Here is a 23,642-nt window from a genome sequence, read left to right on the forward strand (position 1 = left end):
TCTCGAAAACGATAACATCAACACTAACTCGAAGAATGGATTAAACTGTTCCATCTTACGGCTTACGGCAGTCGCCCACTCGGCGCCAGTTCCTCAATTGAACTGATATATACGTACTGTATTATTGAATTGACCTTAGTCCTTCGTCTTATGAGCAATCTCCTCTACTGCTATTGAATACATACATACTTACTATATACATATTTAGCTACATTTATTTCTTGTGAAATCGCCATTCTTGAGTATGTTTACCTACTTGGATACGTTGATTAACATAACAGAAACTACATCGATTCCATGAATTACATTACGTCAACGCGCGCGCGGAGTCTGAATTGGGAGTGAGCTAGAATGTGGAGGCAAGACATCCTTAAAAGGCTTCGGCGTACTCTTTTACAGAAGCCAAGCGACTGCTTTAAGTCTCGGCCTCGTGAATTTGATCATGATTTAATCGCCTATTATATTTTCACGTATCGCGTGAGAGCTCGCCGATTGGGGATTGTAAACAAAATTGGCGTGGCAATTTAGAGAGATGCGTGACGTGTAAAGTGGTGCAGGCTGCGGCCGCGGGTATTCGCGGCGGTGATCTCACCGTGCCCACGTCCTCGCTAAACTCGTTTCTTGTTTACTTGCCGGTGCGGCAACTTAACGTTGGCAACACAGGACGCGCTGTATCAAGAAGGGTTACGTCACCTCCGCGGCCTATATCCAATGAAGGCGATTGCAGGGCGTAAAGGGGACTCAGGGCGAATGTCATGTGGGACTGGAACTGGACATACGATCGTGATGTTAATTATGATACTGGCAGTCATTATAAAGGCAAATTATTGCCAGCCGTATATGGTATAAAACTCGTAAAGATGTAAATCATTGATTAAACCGCAACCAGGTGATATGTGTATGAAAAACCTTAGCCCATACCTAACTATAATTGCTTAAAACCTTAATGTGACTTGTAAAGGTCAAAATCATTCAATAACGAATCAAGACTTGATGGATCTAAGATGGAATGCGGTTACTATCATTTTCTTTAATTTAATGAATGTTTTAATTAGGTATACAGGATTTTGACTCTTGGAGACCCTATACATCTCTAAGGATAATTTGATTAACTACTATATATTTTAATCTTTTAGTTATGATGACACTTAGAGACATTTACATCTCTAAATAATTTTAGATTATAGTTTTTGTATCTTTGTGTTTTTTTTTTTTCAATACTATTGTTATTGCGTTTTCTGTAATTCGACATTTAGAGGCTTTATACATCTCTATGTTAGTTTGATTTGATATTTACGGCTTAGTTGTATTTTATAATTACCTATTGATGTGTTTTTTTTTTTGCTGTATGTAAATTCCATATTGACGTGTAAAAGTGCCCTTGTGGCCTATTTGCTGAATAAATGTTGATATTTGATATTTGATATTTGTTTCCTGATTAGGGTTCAGAGCCATTTGTTATAAATTATAATTTTGGGCACAATAATGATACGATCAAAAGCAGGAATAATCGAATATTGCAAAATGTACAAATTCGATGAAAAGTAGGTATGCAATTAGTCTTTGAATCATACAAATACTTTTTGCATTACTATTTTGATTCGGTGAATCACATTTACCTCATTTTCTGTTTATTTCTCGCACATTTTTCAATGCAACTTCTGAATCATTCGGAGTTTACATATAACAAAGCTTGCGAAAGCTACCAGTTGGATTTGCTAGCTCTATGGTTAGGTTGTAGATTGCGTGGAGCTTACAGACAGGTAGGCCATATGGTCGTCGACCTTGTCGGCGACGGGCGAGCTGTGCCGACACCCACACCGAGCTGCCGAATCATAAAGATCTTTCCGATTATTCTGCCACCGGTGGCAACTGCCAACTACACATCTTGTCTGCAACTCTACAGAAATCTACTGAAAGTCAACACCGACATTAGCAAATTCACCCTGTGCAAAAAAAAACTCTACAATTCTCTATTATCGTTTCTCTAGACAGCTTGTCTTTATCTCTTTTGAAAGTTATTTTATTAGTACTGCATGCAGTCGTCAGTTCGTCGAATGCTATTACTAAAGTAGTTTTTTTGCGTGTAACACTTGCGTCTGCGTCTAAATTAACTTCAGTAGGTACCTCGTCATTTCACTAAGTTCATAACAATCATAACTAACTATAGCTCGGTGGCCATGTAACACGGTGGAATTATTTACATAGACATAAAAATCGACTATTTTATGTCTCCGTATTAGGGCACTATAAATTTGTCAATCATGAAGAGTTAGTTTCGAATTGATTAAATCGATGAAGCTGTATTTGGTTCTATGACATTAATTGTCTCTAATGAATGAAAGGATTTAACCCGCTGTACCTATACCTACCATAGGTCTTTTCACATCTTACAAGTTTAAAGGCAAAGTGTAGTTTTATTTGGAAGCAAAGAAATTTGATATTACATATTGCCTGAGTTCTGCATATTGGTGCCCCGCTAATGCATAACTAATTTAGCTGCCCAGTCATTTGAAATTTCTTCAATCGTGCAACTAGGCTAATTTCACAGATAGGATCGCTATTAGTTAGGGAGGCGAATAGGGGAATTTTCGGCAATACTCGAGCGTGGCAGTTTAAGATATGAGAGATACCTTAGACCTAATAGAACAACCTTGTAAAGTATTTAGCTCTATATGTAGTGACGCGCGCCTAGGATAGACGATCAGATTAGTAAAAAAAAATGGATAGTCTGAAATACTCGAGCGCGTCAGATTAAGATATTGGGGGTTGATTTTAGTGTTTAAAGACTAAATTTAACTAATCTGACGATAAGTCCTTGACGCCGCCGAGTTATAGGGTCGCGAACTTGTAAAAAAAAAAAAACGTTAATCCGGCATTCTCGAGCGCGATTTTTTATTTTTTTATTTTGAAGAATATAATCTTAAACTTACTCATCTTCCTCGCGTTGTCCCGGCATTTTGCCACGGCTCATAGGAGCCTGGGGTCCGCTTGGCAACTAATCCCAGTAATTGGCGTGGGCACTAGTTTTTACGAAAGCGACTGCCATCTGACCTTCCAACCCAGAGGGTAAACTAGGCCCGTATTGGGATTAGTCCGGTTTCCTCACGATGTTTTCCTTCACCGAAAAGCGACTGGTAAATATCAAATGATATTTCGTACATAAGTTCCGAAAAACTCATTGGTACGAGCCGGGGTTCGAACCCGCGACCTCCGGATTGCAAGTCGCACGCTCTTACCGCTAGGCCACCAGCGCTTGATAATCTTAAACTTACTAAAAATACAAAATCTGCCGGTTTCCGCATGACCGGAAGTGTGGAGGAGCCATTTCGTCTTCCTAAGAACGCGTTGCGGCATATAAGTCGCGAACGATACATTTGACAAAAAAAAAGTTTAAATAAACAAAAAAGGTAATTTTATTTTACACAAAAAAGGTCTCTTTACATTTTTGTCCAAAGTTAAAACTTTTTGACTTGAAGCATCATAAAAACTCAAACTCCCGGTCAGATTAAGAGAACTCACCAACATTTTTGTCAGATTAAAAAAATATGCTTTCAGGATACCGAGATAAACCTCCCCTATGAAAATCTGACGCGCTCGAGTATTTCAAAAAAACTTTTTTTTTTGCATTTTCAAAAATTCCTCGTAACTTATCGTCACGCCGAAATCGTCAGTTTTTTTAAAGGAAGCTTCCTTGGGGCCTACTTAACACCCCTTCCGAAAATCTGACGCGCTCGAGTAAATTTTTTTTTTTTGCATTTTTGACTACTTTATATGCCTACCCCCACCACGCAAACCGGCAGATTAGTATACCGTTGTTATCAGAAGCACTCGGGGCATACGTAGTATGAATATCTGACGCGCTCGAGAATGCCCAAGTAACTGTTTTTTTTTAACATTTTTGAAAAACCGTACACGCCAAACCCACCGCTAAAATGGTTTTTGCCATACGAGCTTTTCTTTTCGAAATTATTTTATCTTTCTATTTTGATAGGTCTCGACGGCGCCGTTGAATTACGCCATTTAGCTACCTCGCCTCCCTAACTATATCCTATGCAGAAGAGATGATAATGTAGTTTTACTAGGAGTAATTCGCATTTATAACACTGGCCTTATGTAATCCAGGGCCTTCGAGCTTACATTACATGCAGTCGGCGCCGCTCCGTTTTTGGCGGACAACTTTCAACCGCGGCCCGCAACGGGGTCGAACTTTTTGTTTGCCATATACGCTGCGAATTTCTTGATACGATCTTAAATATTGATTCACTGGACGTTATTTTCGTCGAATCTTCTTAACTGTATTCTGTATTTCGTTATTGCTGTAACTTGAATACTTTGAAAAGTTTTTAACTGATCATTTTAAATGTCGGGTCATTTTCATGGCAACGTAACTATGTTACGTAACGTTACCTAGTTGAGGTTAAATAATCGGGAGAGCCAATTTTAGCGGATTAATTAATTGTTTTGTACGTACCTACCAATTACTTTAATTGATTGAACTATTCAAGTACGAGGTTACCGATCACTGTTTACCGGCTGCTTACAAAAGTAAGTTCCGTGCTAAACTTCCGTACTAAGTAATTGGACACCATTTGAGGAGTGTCTTTTCAAAAGGGTTTATTTTTTCTGGGAATCTATTTCTAAATTGGACCTTAAGTTTTCTTGAGCAAGGTTCTCTCTAGAAGTACCGCTAAGAAAAAAATAAACCCTTTTGAAAAGACACTCCTCATTTGTTATAATGTAGGTAGGTATAGGTACATTAGGTACCTATAGTTTTTACTAAGTAAGATATGTGTAAGCTCATTAAAATAGCACTTGAGTAAGTGTGTCCCTAATGCCTACACAAATCTCAATTACATCGTAAATGTCATTTAATGCAAGCACATCTGTATGCTGATTCAGACGATGGGCGATGCTCAGTCTCAGCCCGGGCTAAATCGGGCCTTGTTGAGTAACTGGTGAGTAAGGGAGCTTGATTAAGATGTTGTGAAACGAGATTTTTCGATAAGGACTTCCATATTTTGCTGTTGCCTGAAGAAATATTTTGTTTCTGATTATTTAATAAATATAGTCGTGTTGACTATTAACGACTATTAATTATTGTGAGAATATTGTCCACTTACTTTTAGTTTCACTCACATTTAAATGAATACTGATATGAACGTTACAAAATAAACCATCACAAGTTCTTAAGGATCAAATAAACTGTAATTACCTAAGTAAGTTTTTTCCAAATTTGTAAGCTAAAAATAAATAAAAAACAGTCCGTCTACGGTTTTTTTCGGGTCGGCTTCGGCTAGCCGATTTGCATTTGACAATTCTGTTAGGTACATCTTCACCCCTAGCACAAAAGCTGACTCAATATTATTTCCCACCAAATATACCTAGCATCCATAAAAAGCATGGAAAAAAACATAGACTTTGAAATTTGATGCCCGCGAAGACGGGTACCTAAATGAATTTTCATCTTCACCGTTATTTTGTGGCTACCACCAGTTTTGGCACTCGCATTAGTTCGAGCGAGATGTAAAGAAAGTCAATTACGTTCTCGATAGCGTATCGTATACCTATGTCAGTTTTGACACTGTCAGTGACTCATGGTACGGGCTCTTATGTCTAGTCTTGAGTCTACTAGGAGCCCTTGTAAATGTGCTCCAAATACTTTAAACTACAGCACATTTGGTTGCCTTTATGTTTCCATAACTAGTTGATGAGATGCAATCGACCTTCCCGGACGTTACGAGCACAATAGCGAACATAGCACCGACTACTGTACACCTATGCTGCCGCTTGCTAATCCGCCGAATGCAGTGCTTTCACTTTTATGTGTACGTAAGGCGAAAACAATGTGCATACAAATCAGCATGTATAATGTTTACACTGAGATAATCAATGACTGCAGATGACTGCTAATTAGCATCGATAAACAGAGAGGGATTTCCTTTTCCTCTTTACATCCTCAGCTACAGCTTCAGAGTGTCCGCTTTTCCTCCTCCACTACGCATTGTTTTCTACATCCTCTTTATCCCGGAGGCCATCTTTGTCAATTGTCATATTTCGCTGTTATATCATTGTCGTCGCAAGGAACTTCTAATTACGCTCCCTTACGTCACTACATACTCTATATCTACATAGTATAAAACAAAGTCGCTTCCCGCTGTCTGTTTGTATGTATGCTTAGATCTTTAAAACTACGCAAAGGATTTTGATGCGGTTTTTTTAATACTTAGAGTGATTCAAGAGGAAGCTTTATGTATAATGTGTTAACCCGTGCGATGCCGGGGCGGGTCCCTAGTACCTATACAATATTTCTAATTGCTAACAAATGTCGTCCGCTTCGCTTTCATAAAAGGGTATTTTGTTGGATTCGCGGAATTCGCCCGGTTAATAATTATTGTGGTTGCGGTAAAGAGACACATGCAGCTTTACATACGTAATTTAGGAGCAAAATAATTATGCAGGACGGTTCAACGTATGTTAATTACCACGAAAATTCAGCCCTTCGCTGACAAAGTATTAGTTTCTAACTAGTATTTATAACAGGTGCGGTAGAATTCTGCTTAACTAGGGTAGCATGCGTAATGATTAATAAGATAAAAAAGTGTGAATTGTCAAAGGGTTTGTGATGTTGATGTGTGTGAAAACTATGAAAAATAGAGATACCGAACCGAATGTTGTTTCAAAACTTCGGTTTACCACTTAAAAATGGCACTGATTAAATTAACAACCAAGTAAAAATTAAACGTTAGACAAAAGGATCTGGCTAAAGATTCTTTTTCTGCAAATACGACACTATAAAACGACCAATAATTACCATTATCAACATGTAAATCTTCAGTTGGTTTATCAATTAGATCATATACTAAAAAAGAAATCCAAGCAAGCAGATTAACAAACAGTTCCCCGAACGACCCTGATAGAACATGACTCTCAGTCAATACCAATTAAATATGGGGAGATGTGTCAAGAAAGAATAACACTTCATTATAAGCTTCAGACGGGTCAGGGCCACCTTCGAGGAACCCTCATTGCCACTGATTCATTATTGTCTCATTCACAGTTATTTTCATCGCTTGTTTCAGACACATGAAGTATATAAGTTATTGCTGATTTGTAATGAGTTTCTCTCGGAATGTTGTGACCTAATTCAGTAAAAAAACAGATTTTACGGAAATACTAATTGGATACAAAATACTGCATTTTTTAGTACCGTAAGTAGTTACGGTACTAAAAAATGTGAAAGAGTACTAAAAAAGTGAAAAGATTTGACATTAGTATCAGTGCATCTTTCTTGGAAAATGTGTACGAGATGCACAAATGTATCCGATACATCATGTATTTTATTGATGTTTGTTGATAATGATTATCATATCGCAGATTAATCATTGTAGTACTCATCGTAACTTGTATTACATAATCCAAACACCTGAAATAATCTGATAAAGTTATCAATGGACACGCCGGCAGCTTTGCCCAATATGTAACTGCTGTTATCTAAATCCGAGCTGCAACCGTGACACAGCTAATTCGCAACTGATCCCACTTCAGTATTTAGTCTACCTTCATTACTGGTATACAGTTTTCGGTAAGGCTGTAAGCAAAAAAAAAAAAGAATTTCTTTCCAACTAACGACTACGACGATGAAATGAATTAAATAAATCAAGTTGAACTATTTTTGGAACAGATTTCTCGGCTGTTTCATAAAAAAAAAAAAAAAACGTTTATTCAGAGATCTTGCTTACAACTAATTATTACATATATTCTTCTGCCAAACCACAGAGTGGTTTGTTGGCAGACGAGACGAGACGACGAGACGAGACGAGATTATTGTAGACGTTAAATCTTAAACAGTGCCTAATTATGCCATTTTCATGCAACATTGATTGGAAGAAAGGATTAATAAAGAAATGCTTGAAGTAATAAGGTAAATTATGAAAGTCTTTGGTGTGTTTCTTATTAAATAGCTCTATGCGGGGTACTATACCTACTAAAGTGCAGTGGAGATCGCTGTACGAGTATATTGAGAATGGATTATTTTATTTTGATAACTGATTTTGTTACGTCAATTTTAATCAATTAAATGTAAGATGTTAAATATGTCTTAAATGCACAACTCAATCATGCTAATATGTCTTAGGGTAGAGTTAATTTAGCAATACGAAATGAGTACGAATAATACCTACCGAATACGAATGAGTCAATTAGGTACGAGGTAGAAATAATTACTTTGTCACAACGATTCAAACGCCTAATCGTAGGTAGTGTTGAATTGATGTCCTCACGACACGACGATCAAGGCACGCGCCGAATGGTCAGGTTCAATATTGATCGCAATTACGCCCTAGATTTAGGGCATGAGATGTGTTGCCCCGCCATCACTAGGCGACACTGAAATAGACCAAACGGCCGATCTAACTACCACTTTCATCGTAATGTCCAAAAATTCCTCGCCGTTTCTTTTTAACCAGTTTCTTACCGTCTATACGTTTTAGGTTCTTTCTATTATTTATATTTTGATAAGATTTTACATTAGGTATTTGTAGCAGACAAAGGTGGGGCACAGTTTTGAATTTGATCGCTCTTAGCGATACAATAACATTAACTTAACGTATATATGTCGTATTGACGATTATATCAATAAATATTAAGTTCCTGTCACATAAATAATTCAGTTATTCTTGAAAGAAAATATGTAGTATCGATTGTTAAACTTGTCCTTTTTTTAATTTCGCTAAAAGAAAAGTCGGTAATTTAAATTGTCTTAGTATGAAATTTTAAAGTTTTATTACAGATAAAACGTAACGTTTGCTCCGTAACGTAACGTTTGCTCAGGACTGCGTCATTTAGAGCTTAAAACATTTATTCATACCTACGAGTACATAGGTCTAAGTTTCCTTTTTTGCTGTATTTACCTACCTACATTTTGTGTCTCTATTCATGTGAATCGCCAAGTTAAGTTATAGGTATTGGAAATATACTTAAATAAAATTTAAATGGTACAACCTCCAACCTCCAGCACAGACGTTACTCTCTCCTTGCTCCGCGTCTGACTCACACCTATATCAGGACGAGCCCTCACCCACTCTCCAAGCAATATATACTTAATAACGTTTGTGCTTGGAATAAATTAGCCTCGATCCTGTAGAAAGCTGCATTCATTCTGCATGCCGACATTATGCATTCGAGAATCTCTATATAATTACACGGTCCCGTTTTTAAGTGTCGAATAAAACGGCGATCTTAAATATAGATCCCATATTGTTATTTAAAATCAATGTTTGCAAAATATGTATCACAGCGTAGGGAAATTATGATTGGTGGTCACTTGACTTGAGATTTGGGCACTTGAGCCATTGAGCTCAAGATTGTTAAGGCAGTAAGAGCGGCTCGGATGCAGATTATTTTGACAACCTCGCCCGCTTAGCTAAATAGGTTCTGCTACCTATATTGCAGTCGCAACAGCATTAGTTACCTTCAGTTAAAATCGAGCATATTTTTGAAATGAAAACTTCTTTAGCGGCGCTGTGCACTTTTTGTGATGGGGAAAAAATGTTAAACTCGCGAGAGCGTAAGACGTAAGTTTTCACTTCTGTCGGCACTCTTGGAGTGCAACCCGTTGTTTTTTTTTATTAATTTACGTACCTACATGTTTTTATTTTATGATAACGAAACGGAAATAACTTGAGCTTGCCTCTGTGGCTTAAAGCCGCAAGAAAACGATGAATCATAAAATGCATAATTATTTTTAACCCTGACCTACTGCTTCCGCTTTAGGTACTTAAATGCAAATGTTTTATTATTAAAAATCCTTGCTAGTCTCTTCTAAGCTCAAAAGTATCTTTAAAAGTTTTTAAGCCTCTTACCTAATAATAATGATGTTCCTCTCCCAGGGGGATGGCATTATTTATGTAGCCAGTGTTGCCAGGCGACGGCAGTAGGTCACGCGGTCGTTGCTATTAGGACGTTCATCAGTAGGACAGCTAACCAGCTGGATTACACTGTTAAACGACTGATCCCTGCGTTGCGAAACTGTTGGTACTGTTTGGATGACATCATTAGATGTTTTCATTATTACCTACAACTCTTAAAAAAAAATATTTGATGGTATAGAATTAAAGGCCAAGTAGGTACGTTTGTATTATATACATAATGGGTCTCTATTGTTTCCCAAATAGTTTTAAGTCATAATGTATTGTTTGCCCGCATTTTCGTTAGTCATAATTCATTTGGTTCACAAAGGCGTCACTTTTCAGGATTGCCATAAAACAAATGTAACCTAACCTAACCTATCTATAGGATATCCTTACGAAAATTCTGAAAAGTTAACCGTTTCAGTTTTATGACCAATGAATGATAATATGCCGAACAATACATTATGACTTAAAACTTTATGGGAAACAAAGGGACCCCGTACATAATACATATTGAAGCTCACTTCTTTTAGTTAACTTAGGTACTTAATTATTACTGGACGATTATTTGAAGTTTAGATCAATCAAGCGTTTCGTGACCTCGTTTGGCGTGTTTTATTTAAAAGCTATACTTGCTTAACATACATAAGTGGGACAGTAATCGAATACACGGTTCGACAGTAGTTTGGATAGCCTGAATCTGTCTAGGTACGTGCTATACGTAGTTAACGTAGTTAGTTTGAACTCGATTTTCAGGCATAGTCCGGAGCGCGGCATACGGCAGTGCGCGGCTTGCCTCCCGACTGAAGACACGGCAACGCGATAAAACGTTTTCAAATTTATTCCAAATAGTAATAAATCTTTTGAAGCACGTGTCGCGTGAGATTTATAAGTGAACATCAAATTACGAAGCTTTATTTTAACCGGCAATCCTTTTGAAATAAACTTTCGATTCAAAGATGACATTTGCAAAGTTATCGTGTTGGCTGTACGTAAGAGTTTGTTATTGCCGGTGCGTTTCGTACTCGTAAGAGCGGCCGGAGGCGAGGCGAGCGCGATGGACGCGTGCGATGGCCGAACCGCTCACGCTGCCGCCTCTGCCGCCGCCCCGACGTTACCACATCTCACTGCATCCTTACCGTGTCAAAAGGTGTGACGTTGAACATAATTTAATACAAGAAAATGTTCATATGTTTAAAAACAAACATTGAAGTTGTTTTTACATGACCAATTATTTGAATTTTCAGGCGTCACCGCTGCCCACACAACGATGTCCCGGAGCCATTGTTCGATGTGGCGCACACGACGAGCGTGGTCTCCGCGTACAAGCAAGACTACGACGAGAAGCATGTCAGCCGCACTACGGCCGTCCACCACGAGGACCATCTTCGCCTCGAGGGCGATTTCCAGAAGCCCGAGCGCCCGGAATGGCATCCCGCCGAACGGCCCAAAGCCACCAAACCAGAGGATAATCTTAAACCCGAGGGCGATTTTGAGAAGAGGCGTCCTGAAGAATGGCGCCCCGGCGACAGAGCTCCCGTGAAACGGCCAGAAGATAACCTCAAACCAGAGGGTGATTTCGAAAGGAGGCGCCCCGAAGAGTGGCGTCCAGGTGACAGAGCACCTATTCGACGTCCCGAGGACAACCTCAAGCCCGAAGGAGACTTTGAAAAACGCCGCCCAGATGAATGGCAACCCGGAGACCGTGCCCCCGTCCGCAAGCCTCAGGACAACCTTCGCCCAGAAGGTGACTTTGAGAAACGCCGCCCAGATGAATGGCAACCGGGCGACCGAGCCCCTGTTCGCCGTCCAAATGACAACTTGAGACCCGAAGGCGACTTTACCACTCCTGAAAAAGAACAATGGCGTCCAGCGGAAAGGCAGACACCGAAAAAACCAGAAGACAATTTGCGCCCTGAGGGCGAGTTTACCTCCCCCGAGAAACAGCCCTGGCAGCCTGCCGACAGGCAGAAACCCAAAAAGCCAGAGGACAACCTTAGACCAGAGGGTGACTTTGAAAAGCGCAAACCCGAAGAATGGCAGCCGGGTGACAGAGCTCCGGTGCGAAAACCGAAGGATAATCTCAGGCCTGAAGGAGATTTCGAAAAACGCCGACCGGAAGACTGGCAGCCAGCGGATCGCCAAAAACCCAAGAAACCCCAAGACAACCTGAGACCCGAAGGTGATTTTGAAACACAGAAGCCTGACGAATGGCGCCCCGCTGAACGTCGTGAACCAACTAAGCCGAAAGATAATCTCAAACCTGAAGGTGATTTCGAAAAACCGAAACATGATGAGTGGCGGCCGGCCGAAAGGCAGACTCCTAAGAAACCGCAAGACAATCTCAGACCTGAAGGTGATTTCGAAAAGCGAAGACCTGAAGAATGGCAACCGGGTGATAGAGCCCCTGTGCGAAAGCCAGAGGATAATTTGAGGCCTGAGGGAGATTTCGAAAAACGCCAACCAGAAGATTGGCAGCCTGCTGATAGACAGAAACCTAAAAAACCTCAGGATAACCTGAGACCCGAAGGCGATTTTGAAACTCAAAAGCCCGACGAATGGCGCCCCGCTGAACGACGTGAGCCAACTAAACCGAAAGATAATCTTAAGACAGAGGGTGATTTTGAAAAACCTAAACATGAGGAGTGGCGTCCGGCTGAAAGGCAGACTCCTAAGAAACCCCAAGACAATCTTAGACCAGAAGGCGATTTTGAAACCCATAAACCAGATCAATGGCGTCCAGCGGAACGCAGAGAGCCTACAAAACCCAAGGACAACCTCAAACCAGAAGGAGAGTTCGAGCAGCCGAAACATGATGAGTGGCGCCCAGCAGAGAGGCAGACTCCTAAAAAACCTCAAGATAATCTGAAGCCAGAAGGAGAATTCACTTCTCCTGAAAAACAGCCTTGGAGACCGGCAGAATTACAGAAGCCCAAGAAACCGGAAGATAATCTGAAACCTGAAGGAGAATTCACATCACCCAAAAAAGATGAATGGAGACCGGCAGAGAAAGCTGTAGTAAAGAAGCCAGAAGATAACTTACGGCCAGAAGGAGACTTTACCAAAAGAACAACAGACTACACGGTTGTCACTGGCGAGAGGGCTGAAATAATTCGCCGAACCGATAACATCATAACGGAAGGAGAGTTCACAGGTAATTACATATATTATATTCAAATTCAATAAACAAAATAACGTATTATTAAAGATAATCGTTTACTAAGTTAATACGAGTAAGTAACCAGACTAGATTTTAGTAAATTTATATAATTATCAAATTTTAATCAAAGTAGGTATTTAAATTTTGCACTAGCTAATAAAGTATCACTTTCGTGTTCAAATTGTATAATTTAACATGTTTAATCATTTTGTTTTCGTTTCAGATACTACTACGTCTCGCACCGAATACACAATAAAACCAGTAGAAAGACCAACACCTGTGCGACGAAATACTTGGACAAAGATCGAAGGAGAAATGACCACAGATACAACTTCAAAATCAGAATACATCGACTATACCGACATCGTTGAAAGAACTGTTATAGCTACGAAGAAAACCGACAATTTAATTCAAAAAGGTGAAATTGAATTCGTGACTTCTAACCAGGAGGATTATACGCAAAAAATGACACCGGTTGAACGTCCCCAAAGACGTCGCACATGGACTAAAGAAGATTTTGAAAAGTTCTATTCTACAGATGAATTGCAAAAAGTTACAACCACACAAGAAGAATATAGGACGTACGAAGAAACTGACATCAGACAGCAACAGATTATTAGGAAAGATAACCTTCACATGGAAGGAACGTTCGAAACGCACACTGTGTCTCACGATGCTTATCAAGGCTCTGAATTGACAGAAAGGCCAAAACAAAAGAAGCCAATAGATAATCTTCGACCTGAAGGTGAATTTGAAACTCCTAAGCAAGACAAGTGGCGTCCCGCCGAACGACGAGAAATTACTAAGCCAAAAGATAACCTTAAACCAGAAGGGGAATTTGAATCACCCAAACACGAGGAGTGGCGTCCTGCTGAAAGGCCAGAGGTAAAGAAACCGAAGGACAATCTAAGACCGGAAGGCGATTTCGAAAAACCTAAACATGAAGAATGGCGCCCTGCCGAACGCCAAACGCCTAAAAAGCCACAAGACAACCTGCGACCCGAAGGTGATTTTGAATCCCCGAAGCCCGATAAATGGCGCCCTGCTGAACGTCGTGAGCCGACTAAGCCTAAGGACAATCTGAAGTCAGAGGGTGAATTTGAAAAACCGAAGCACGAAGAATGGCGCCCGGCAGAGCGACAAACTCCTAAGAAGCCTCAAGATAATTTAAGACCTGAAGGAGACTTCGAAACTCAAAAACCAGATCAATGGCGTCCAGCGGAACGCAGGGAGCCTACCAAACCTAAGGACAACCTCAAACCAGAAGGAGAGTTCGAGCAACCGAAGCACGAGGAGTGGCGTCCAGCCGAACGTCAAACACAGAGAAAGCCTCAAGACAATCTGCGTCCTGAAGGTGATTTTGAGACTCAGAAACCCGATGAATGGCGCCCCGCCGAACGTCGTGAGCCGACTAGGCCCAAAGACAACTTAAAACCAGAGGGTGAATTTGAGAAGCCAAAACATGACGAGTGGCGGCCAGCCGAGAGACAAACTCCTAAAAAGCCTCAAGATAATTTAAAGCCTGAAGGTGAATTTGAGTCACCCAAGCCTGAGGAATGGCGCCCTGCGGAAAGGCCTGAAGTCAGGAAGCCGAAAGACAATCTTAAACCTGAAGGCGACTTCGAGACGCAGAAGCCTGACCAATGGCGTCCTGCGGAACGTCGTGAACCAACAAAGCCCAAGGATAATCTAAAACCCGAAGGAGACTTTGAGACTCAGAAGCCTGACCAATGGCGTCCTGCTGAACGTCGTGAACCAACAAAGCCCAAAGATAATCTAAAACCCGAAGGAGACTTTGAGACTCAGAAGCCTGATCAATGGCGTCCTGCTGAACGTCGTGAACCAACAAAGCCCAAAGATAATCTAAAACCCGAAGGAGACTTTGAGACCCAGAAGCCTGATCAATGGCGTCCTGCTGAACGTCGCGAGCCGACTAAGCCCAAGGACAACTTAAAACCAGAGGGTGAATTTGAGAAGCCAAAACATGACGAGTGGCGGCCGGCCGAGAGACAAACTCCTAAAAAGCCTCAAGATAATCTAAAGCCTGAAGGTGAATTTGAGTCACCAAAGCCTGAGGAATGGCGCCCTGCGGAAAGGCCTGAAGTCAGGAAGCCGAAAGACAATCTTAAACCTGAAGGCGACTTCGAGACGCAGAAGCCTGACCAATGGCGTCCTGCGGAACGTCGTGAACCAACAAAACCAAAGGATAATCTAAAACCCGAAGGAGACTTTGAGACTCAGAAGCCTGATCAATGGCGTCCTGCTGAACGTCGTGAACCAACCAAGCCCAAAGATAATCTAAAACCCGAAGGAGACTTTGAGACTCAGAAGCCTGATCAATGGCGTCCTGCTGAACGTCGCGAGCCGACTAAGCCCAAGGACAACTTAAAACCAGAGGGTGAATTTGAGAAGCCAAAACATGACGAGTGGCGGCCGGCCGAGAGACAAACTCCTAAAAAGCCCCAAGATAATCTAAAGCCTGAAGGTGAATTTGAGTCACCAAAGCCTGAGGAATGGCGCCCTGCGGAAAGGCCTGAAGTCAGGAAGCCGAAAGACAATCTTAAACCTGAAGGCGACTTCGAGACACAGAAGCCTGACCAATGGCGTCCTGCTGAACGTCGTGAACCAACAAAGCCCAAGGATAATCTAAAACCCGAAGGAGACTTTGAGACTCAGAAGCCCGACAAATGGCGCCCCGCCGAACGTCGCGAGCCGACTAAGCCTAAAGACAACTTAAAACCAGAAGGTGAATTTGAGAAACCCAAGCATGACGAATGGCGTCCGGCTGAGAGACAGACTCCCAAGAAACCTCAAGACAACTTGAAGCCGGAAGGAGATTTCGAACAACCGACACATGAGGAATGGCGACCAGCAGAAAGGCAAACTCCTAAAAAGCCACAAGATAATCTGCGACCTGAAGGCGACTTTGAAACTCAGAAACCTGACCAATGGCGTCCCGCTGAACGTCGTGAACCTACTAAACCTAAGGATAACCTGAAGCCTGAGGGTGATTTTGAGACCCAGAAGCCAGATGAGTGGCGCCCTGCCGAACGCCGAGAACCTACCAAGCCCAAAGACAACCTGAAACCAGAGGGTGAATTTGAACAGCCAAAACACGACAAATGGCAGCCTGCAGAACGGCCGGAGGTGAAGAAACCGAAAGACAACCTTAAGCCCGAGGGAGATTTCGAAACTCAGAAGCCAGAGCAATGGCGTCCTGCTGAACGCCGTGAGCCGACGAAGCCAAAAGATAATCTGAAACCTGAAGGTGAATTTGAGATACCTAAACATGACGAATGGCGCCCAGCGGAGCGTCAAACTCCTAAGAAACCGCAAGATAATTTAAGACCAGAGGGTGAATTTGAATCTCCAAGGCATGAAGAATGGCGCCCTGCGGAGAGGCCTGAAGTGAGGAAGCCAAAAGATAACCTCAAACCCGAAGGTGACTTTGAGACACAAAAACCTGATCAATGGCGTCCCGCTGAACGTCGTGAGCAGACTAAACCCAAGGATAATCTGAAACCGGAGGGTGAGTTTGAAAAGCCCAAGCATGACGAATGGCGCCCTGCTGAGAGGCAAACGCCTAAAAAGCCTCAAGACAATTTGAGACCTGAAGGAGAATTCGAGAAACCAAAACATGACGAATGGCGACCAGCAGAGAGGCAAACCCCTAAAAAGCCTCAAGATAATCTCAAGCCTGAAGGTGATTTTGAGTCACCCAAACCTGAGCAGTGGCGCCCCGCGGAAAGGCCTGAAGTCAGGAAGCCGAAAGATAACCTCAAACCCGAAGGTGACTTTGAAACACAAAAGCCTGATCAATGGCGCCCTGCTGAACGTCGTGAACCGACTAAACCTAAGGATAATCTGAAACCAGAGGGTGAATTCGAAAAACCGAAGCAAGATAAGTGGCGTCCAGCTGAGAGACAAACTCCTAAGAAACCTCAAGACAATCTTAAGCCAGAGGGTGAATTTGAGCAGCCAAAACACGACAAATGGCAGCCAGCAGAACGCCCGGAGGTTAAAAAACCGAAAGACAACCTGAAGCCTGAAGGAGACTTTGAGACCCAGAAGCCAGATCAGTGGCGACCTGCAGAACGCCGGCAACCAACCAAGCCCAAAGATAACCTGAAACCAGAGGGTGAATTCGAGAAACCTAAACACGATGAATGGCGTCCAGCTGATCGTCAAACACCTAAGAAACCACAGGATAATCTCCGACCGGAAGGCGATTTCGAAAAGCCAAAACACGACGAATGGCGTCCAGCTGAACGGCAAACGCCTAAGAAGCCACAGGACAATCTCCGTCCAGAGGGCGAATTTGAGACTCCCAAACAGGATAAGTGGCGCCCAGCAGAAAGACCAGAAGTCAAGAAGCCGAAAGATAACTTGAAACCTGAAGGTGAGTTTGAAAAACCAAAACACGATGACTGGAAGCCTGCAGAACGACAAATTCCTAAAAAGCCTAAAGATAATCTTAAGCCTGAAGGTAAATTTGACAGACCCGAGAAACCAAAACCATTGCCTGCAAGCGAAAGGCCAGTTCAAAAGAAACCTGAAGATAACTTAAAGCCCGAAGGCGATATGGAAGTTGTGCGTCGAACTGATTACACAGCAACTCGAGGAGACCGCGTGGACGTAGTCAAGCACGAAGACCACCTTAAAATGGAAGGAAAGATTGATATGCATCGTTCTCGGGATGACTATAAGCGAATTGAAAAAACGGAAAAAGTGGTGATCACAAAACATGAAGACAATCTGAGAACTGAAGGAGAGTTTATTGACCTGCTAGTCCGAAATGATTACTCTGCAACCAAAGGGGAAAGGGCTACCGTGGTCAAACCTCAAGACAATTTGAAACCTGATGGTAAATTTTACAGACCTGAAGCTGTTCCTTCTCAACCTGCTGAGAAGCGTAAACCTTTTAAATACGTCGACAATATTACTATTGAGAAAGACACTGATATAAGACGAAATCAACACCTAGAGCGAGTCGATATAATTAGGCGCGAGGACAACTTAAAAATAGAAGGTGAATTCGTTGACCTGAAACAGAAAAATGACTACACAGTCGTAACGGGTGAACGTGCTGCCATTGTAAAACATGAGGATAACTTGAAGATGGAGGGAAAAATGGAAAATATCCGATCTTCAGATACTTATCGTGTGGTTAAAGGACAAAGAGTGAAGTTGACTCGCAGAGAAGATAACCTTAAAATCGAAGGAGTATTTGAAGATCACGTTCGTAGAAATGATTACAGTGTAACAAAAGGGGAAAGATCAGCTATTATTTATCACCCGGATAACTTGAAACCTGAAGGTCAATTCGAAAAGAGACCTGTAGAAGAACCAGTTACTGGAGAAAAAAGAACACCGATAAAGGCCACAGATAATTTGAAACCAGAGGGTGATTTTGACAGACCTACAAAACCAAAATGGGAATCTGCAGAACGACCGGATGCAGTCAAACCGCGTGACAATTTGCATCCTGATGGCGAATTTGATAGACCGGCGAAGACGAAATGGGTTCCCGGCGAAAGACCAGACCAAGTTAGACCAGTGGATAATTTGCACCCTGACGGAGAATTCCATGATAGGCCCAAGGAGTGCTGGCAACCTGGAGAAACTCCTTCACAGGTACGTCCAAAAGATAACTTGAAGCCAGAAGGTGACTTCGATCGTCCTGAGCGACCAAAATGGCAAAAGGGTGATAGGCCTGAACAAGTAAGACCGGCCGATAACCTGCATCCTGAAGGAAAGTTCGAGGACAAGCCTAAAGAACGTTGGCAACCCGGGGAAACTCCGTCTCAGGTCCGTCCAAAGGACAATTTGAAACCGGAAGGAGATTTTGACCGTCCCGATCGCCCAAAATGGCAAAAAGGTGAGAGACCGGACCAGGTTAGGCCAACAGACAATCTGCATCCGGAAGGCAAGTTCCAAGATAGACCCAAGGAAACCTGGCAACGCGGAGAAACTCCATCACAAGTTCGCCCAAAGGACAACTTAAGACCTGAGGGTGACTTTGATCGCCCAGAACGGTCTAAATGGCAAACTGGAGATCGGCCTAGTGCTGTTAAGCCAAAAGACAACTTGTACCCAGAAGGTCCCCATGCACCAACAACCGTCGATAGAACCAGCTCTAAACATACAAACGAGTTCGCAAGAAAAACAACAGAGTCAGAGACCATTACTGGCCAAGATATTAGAAACATTGATTCCAAACGTACGAATATTGTTAAACATGACACCGGAACAAGCCGGGACGATACAATGCATGCTACTCATTCAGAATCACATCTGCAAAAATCAAGCTCCCATAGTGAACACTCAACCGTTAGAAATATTCAATCTGGAACTCACGTGACGCATTCGACAGTTACTTCACAAAATGTAATTGACCGCACTGATTCACAAAATAATGTTGATAAAACTACATTAATACGCAAACACGACGGAACTGAGAAAGACACAGATCGTTCTGTTATTAAACACGTTGACAAAAACACGGTCAATAAGCATGATTCTAAGAATATTAAAAACGTCCAATCTTCGACCTCGTCAACTACAAAGACAATGAAGCAAGTTACAGAAAAGAAGCTTGTGGGCGGAAAATGGGTTACCGTAACGAGAAATGTGGAGACGAATATTTCAACTAGTGGAGCTGGTGACCGACCCTCTGGCAAGAAGCCAAAAGATAATTTGCATTTAGATGGTGATTTTGAAGGACGTCCTAAGACTAAGTGGCAACCAGGAGAGACTCCAGCCCAAGTTCGTCCAAAAGACAATTTAAAACCTGAGGGTGAATTCGACAGACCGTCGAAGTCAGAATGGCAAGCGAGCGAAAGACCGAGTCCAATTAGACCGAAAAATAATTTACACCCCGAAGGTGAAAAGTACACAAACGGTCATATTGTACACGAAGACACTATGAAAATACAATCACAAGATATATCTAAGAAAACAACCGACAGTAGGTCCCAGGTGGGACGCGACGATTCTAACATTCATTCAAACGATTCACGGGTACAAACTACGACTAGCTCATCAGATCACCATGATGGAAGGACAAAAACTATGCACACTGAATCTCATACTACCATTCATAGTGGTGTCCAAAGTTCTACAGCTAAACATTCAACATCTGGTTTCCAAAAAACACACGCTACAATTACTTCTGAGGGTACTGATCGTACTGGATCGCAGCGCAATATCAGTAAAACTTCACAAGATGTCACTGACAGATCTTCATCTCGAACTGTTACTGATAAAAGTAAAGTAGCACAAGACTCACGAAACATCAAAAATGTATCTTCTTCAATAAATAAGACCACGAAGCAAGTATCTGAGAAGAAACTGGTAGCAGGAAAATGGGTCACCGTTACTCGCAATGTAGAAGTCAATACAACCACACATGGAGGTGATACAAACAATCTTAAATCTGTTCAGGATAAAGGGAGTATTGATAATAGACAGACTCGAGGGGATTCTAGTCAAAGAATTGTGTCATCGGATGAATCGGCCATATCTTCGTCTTCACAACAGCGCACATCAGTGAATAGTCACACCCAACGCAACTCTTCCAACATCATACATAGTGGAAGTCACTTAGAGGAGCATAGCTCTAGATCAACTCAACAAACGCACGGCGCGGGCAGGAATCAACTGAGCGACAGCGTAGCCAGAACCAGTATTGAGTTTCAAAAAGCCATGCAAGGGGGTGATTCTTCAACTACCGTAATTGACAATTCCAGTCGTTCTGGGCATCACAAGAGGACATCTGATTTAGTTACCGACGCATCCAACACCGTTCTTCATCGCAAGGGAATCTCCTCGGCTACTGAAGCCCAACATTCTATAAGTTTAACAGCATCAGCGCAGCGTAAGAGCATCGGAAATCTAAACGATCGAGGAGAGTACATCAGTAACTCATCCCACAGCACTGATAGAAAAAGCATCAGTTCCATGCACCGTTCAGCTCGCGATAACATGGGTGTAATTTCGCAGCACTCAGATAGGCAGCAAATCAAACGTGATGGCCAGTCGACGCTGGTTGTCGAGCGGCAGCCAAAAGTAGTTGTACGAGATAACATACAAGTCGGCGGGGAATTCTACGGGCGTTCCGAAGCCAATTCCTACGGCAGTTTTTCACGTTTGGAGAACTCGCAGAAGGTTCAACGCAACGAGCGCACGGAGCGTACTGAACGGGCGGTGCGGCACGGGCACACGTCGCACTTCGTGCTGGGCGGAGACAGCACCAGCTACAAGCAGGAGTTCACGTCGCACGTGCACGGCCCGTGCCCCGCAACGCTCATCGAAGCCCCGCGCACTCCATTTAAACACACTCGCGATTCTCGGGAACACAAATTCTATGCCTCAAAAGCAACGCGATAAATACTATAAATCTATGACGTAATTGATGTATACTGTGTTTTGAGCCTTCGTTCATTCCTTTTGAATGTGCCTTACTAGAGCTTGTTTATTTTAAATGTTAAATTAAAGCATAATATATAAATAATTACTATATAAAACGCAATCTAACATTGCTAGTCTTATACAATTAACATGCCCATTTTTTAAGCATTATAATGTAACCATTAACATGTTGAAGTATATACCTATACAAAGCAAATCATTTATTGTTATTTTACTATTATAACGTCAAACATTGCCATGTAATAAATTTTATATTAAAAACAGGTGTTTTTACTTCCCTACTCCCAACTATGTAATTTCCTGAACGGTACCTACTATGGCTTTTTCGAATAATTCATGAATATGTTATGAAACGTTATGTAGGTAAGTTGTAAGCGACACAAAAGACAAAAGGGATCATCCATTAATTACGTCACACGAATTTTTAGGTATTATTACCCCTCCCCCCCTCCTTGTCACACTTGGTCACATTTTGCAAACCCCTCCCACCCTCACATTTTAGGCAATTTTGTTTTCAACGAAATCGACAATATTAACTCGGCATTATTTTTTTAATAAAAAAATATTTTTGATATATAAATATTAGTAATTTTATAACACAACGAAAGTTACATCCAAAATCTCATTATTTAACTGTACAGCGAATAAAAAAATATAAATTACTTAATTTTCGGTTACTGATGAAGTTAAAGTGACATCACAATGTTTGTGACTCCCCCCTCCCCCATGTCACAACATGTCACATTTTCTTGACCCCCTCCCTCCCCCTAAACGTGTGACGTAATTAATGGATGACCCCAAATTGAATCTTAAGCCAAAAGGAATATTTCACCTAATAGGCGTGAACTCAATTTAAAATGAAATATTTCACAATATTTATTATTTAAAAGCGAAAGATCCCTCGCTATGCTTAGGATTACAGTCAAATTAAGAGTGGAGGAGTAAAAAAAAATGGAAAAGCCTTTTATGAGGTATTATTACGTTATAAAGGAAATGGAAGACTATAGTTCGTTTTTTATAGCATTACAAAGAAGGTAAGCGATCTTGACTTGTCTTTTAATTGAAAAACGCATTTTAAAAATCAGTAACTATTACTTATGAAAGCAGAAGAATATAAATGATAGTATTAGGGTGAATATCCCAAGCAATAAAATTTGATGGCAAGACTGAAAACGCTGGTGCAGAAAGTCAAAATAGTCATATACTATTTTTTTTTGGAAACATCTCTTAGCTATCGACCTCGGGCAATAGCTAATATTAAAATATTAAATAATTGAATCATTGAAAAAAAATAATAAAGGCCCAATTTTTCATTCAGGTGGGTTGTCCGGAACCCAGTTATTCTTGTTTAATGCCGCATAACTCTAAAACTATACAAGATATCAAATTAGTTTTTAGTTCATTATAATACCATATCAATAAAGAACCCTTTAAAATATTACTTGCTTACTAACTCTTTAATAAACCCCCTTATTATGCGTAAAGAAATTTGTCCGGCAAAATAATCCTTATTACCGCGGACAAATTTCATCGACGTTTACTGGCTAAGTTTGACTTCGTACGCCCCCCCGCCTCCTGCGCACTTTGAGAGTCAGTTGTGCCGCGGCTCTCACCGCAAGAAGACGTCGAAGTGATGCCGAATAGATCCGCTACACACGTGAGTCATGTCATTTCGATGTTACGGGGACAAAAAAAATATCATTCCGGAGTTTGCTATATGTTTTTTGTTTCATATTTGTTATTTTTCAAATATTTACAGATCGTGTATTTTGTACTTGTGAGTTTAAATGTCGCGATAGTTAAAGAATGTGGGATTTAGTTATTTTTTTATAATTTTATTTCACCTCGGTTTATCATTCCACCAATTTCATTCCGGTGATTTCGGTGTAGTAAAATGGCTTTAATACCCACCAGAATGAAAAATAACACCGGAATGCTATCAAAAGTAGCTTCACTTTTGTGTTTAAGTATTATTTGGGGGCACTGCCATGCCCCCGCCAAGTCCGACAAAATAAGATTCAACCAAAGACAAACATAATTTGGAACTATTGCGAATGCGGACACGGAAAAGGTGCTGCGGACGGGATTGGTGGTATTTTAAAGATGGCTGCCGATAAAATGGTCTCCTTTGGAAATGACAT

General features: G+C 41.5%; 1 protein-coding gene across 3 annotated transcripts in view; it reads left to right on the top strand.

Annotated features, from left to right (window-relative positions):
• The window catches only part of LOC134655560 (titin), a 45,609-nt gene extending 23,847 nt beyond the window's left edge, over window positions 1-21,762 (top strand). Inside the window, exons 3-5 of one of the 3 annotated variants that reach the window (XM_063511035.1) lie at window positions 11,159-13,065; window positions 13,295-15,717; window positions 15,805-21,762. In XM_063511035.1, coding sequence (XP_063367105.1) covers window positions 11,159-13,065; window positions 13,295-15,717; window positions 15,805-21,459 — 9,985 coding nt within the window. In that variant the 3' untranslated portion in view covers window positions 21,460-21,762. Of the gene's footprint in view, window positions 1-11,158; window positions 13,066-13,294 lie in introns of all 3 variants that reach the window. The other 2 variants (XM_063511036.1, XM_063511034.1) reach the window with 2 other exon arrangements.
• Window positions 21,763-23,642: the final 1,880 nt, after the last annotated feature.

Source organism: Cydia amplana, chromosome 16 (genome assembly GCF_948474715.1).
Source record: "Cydia amplana chromosome 16, ilCydAmpl1.1, whole genome shotgun sequence".
In the NCBI taxonomy this organism is placed as follows: Eukaryota; Metazoa; Arthropoda; class Insecta; order Lepidoptera; family Tortricidae; genus Cydia; species Cydia amplana.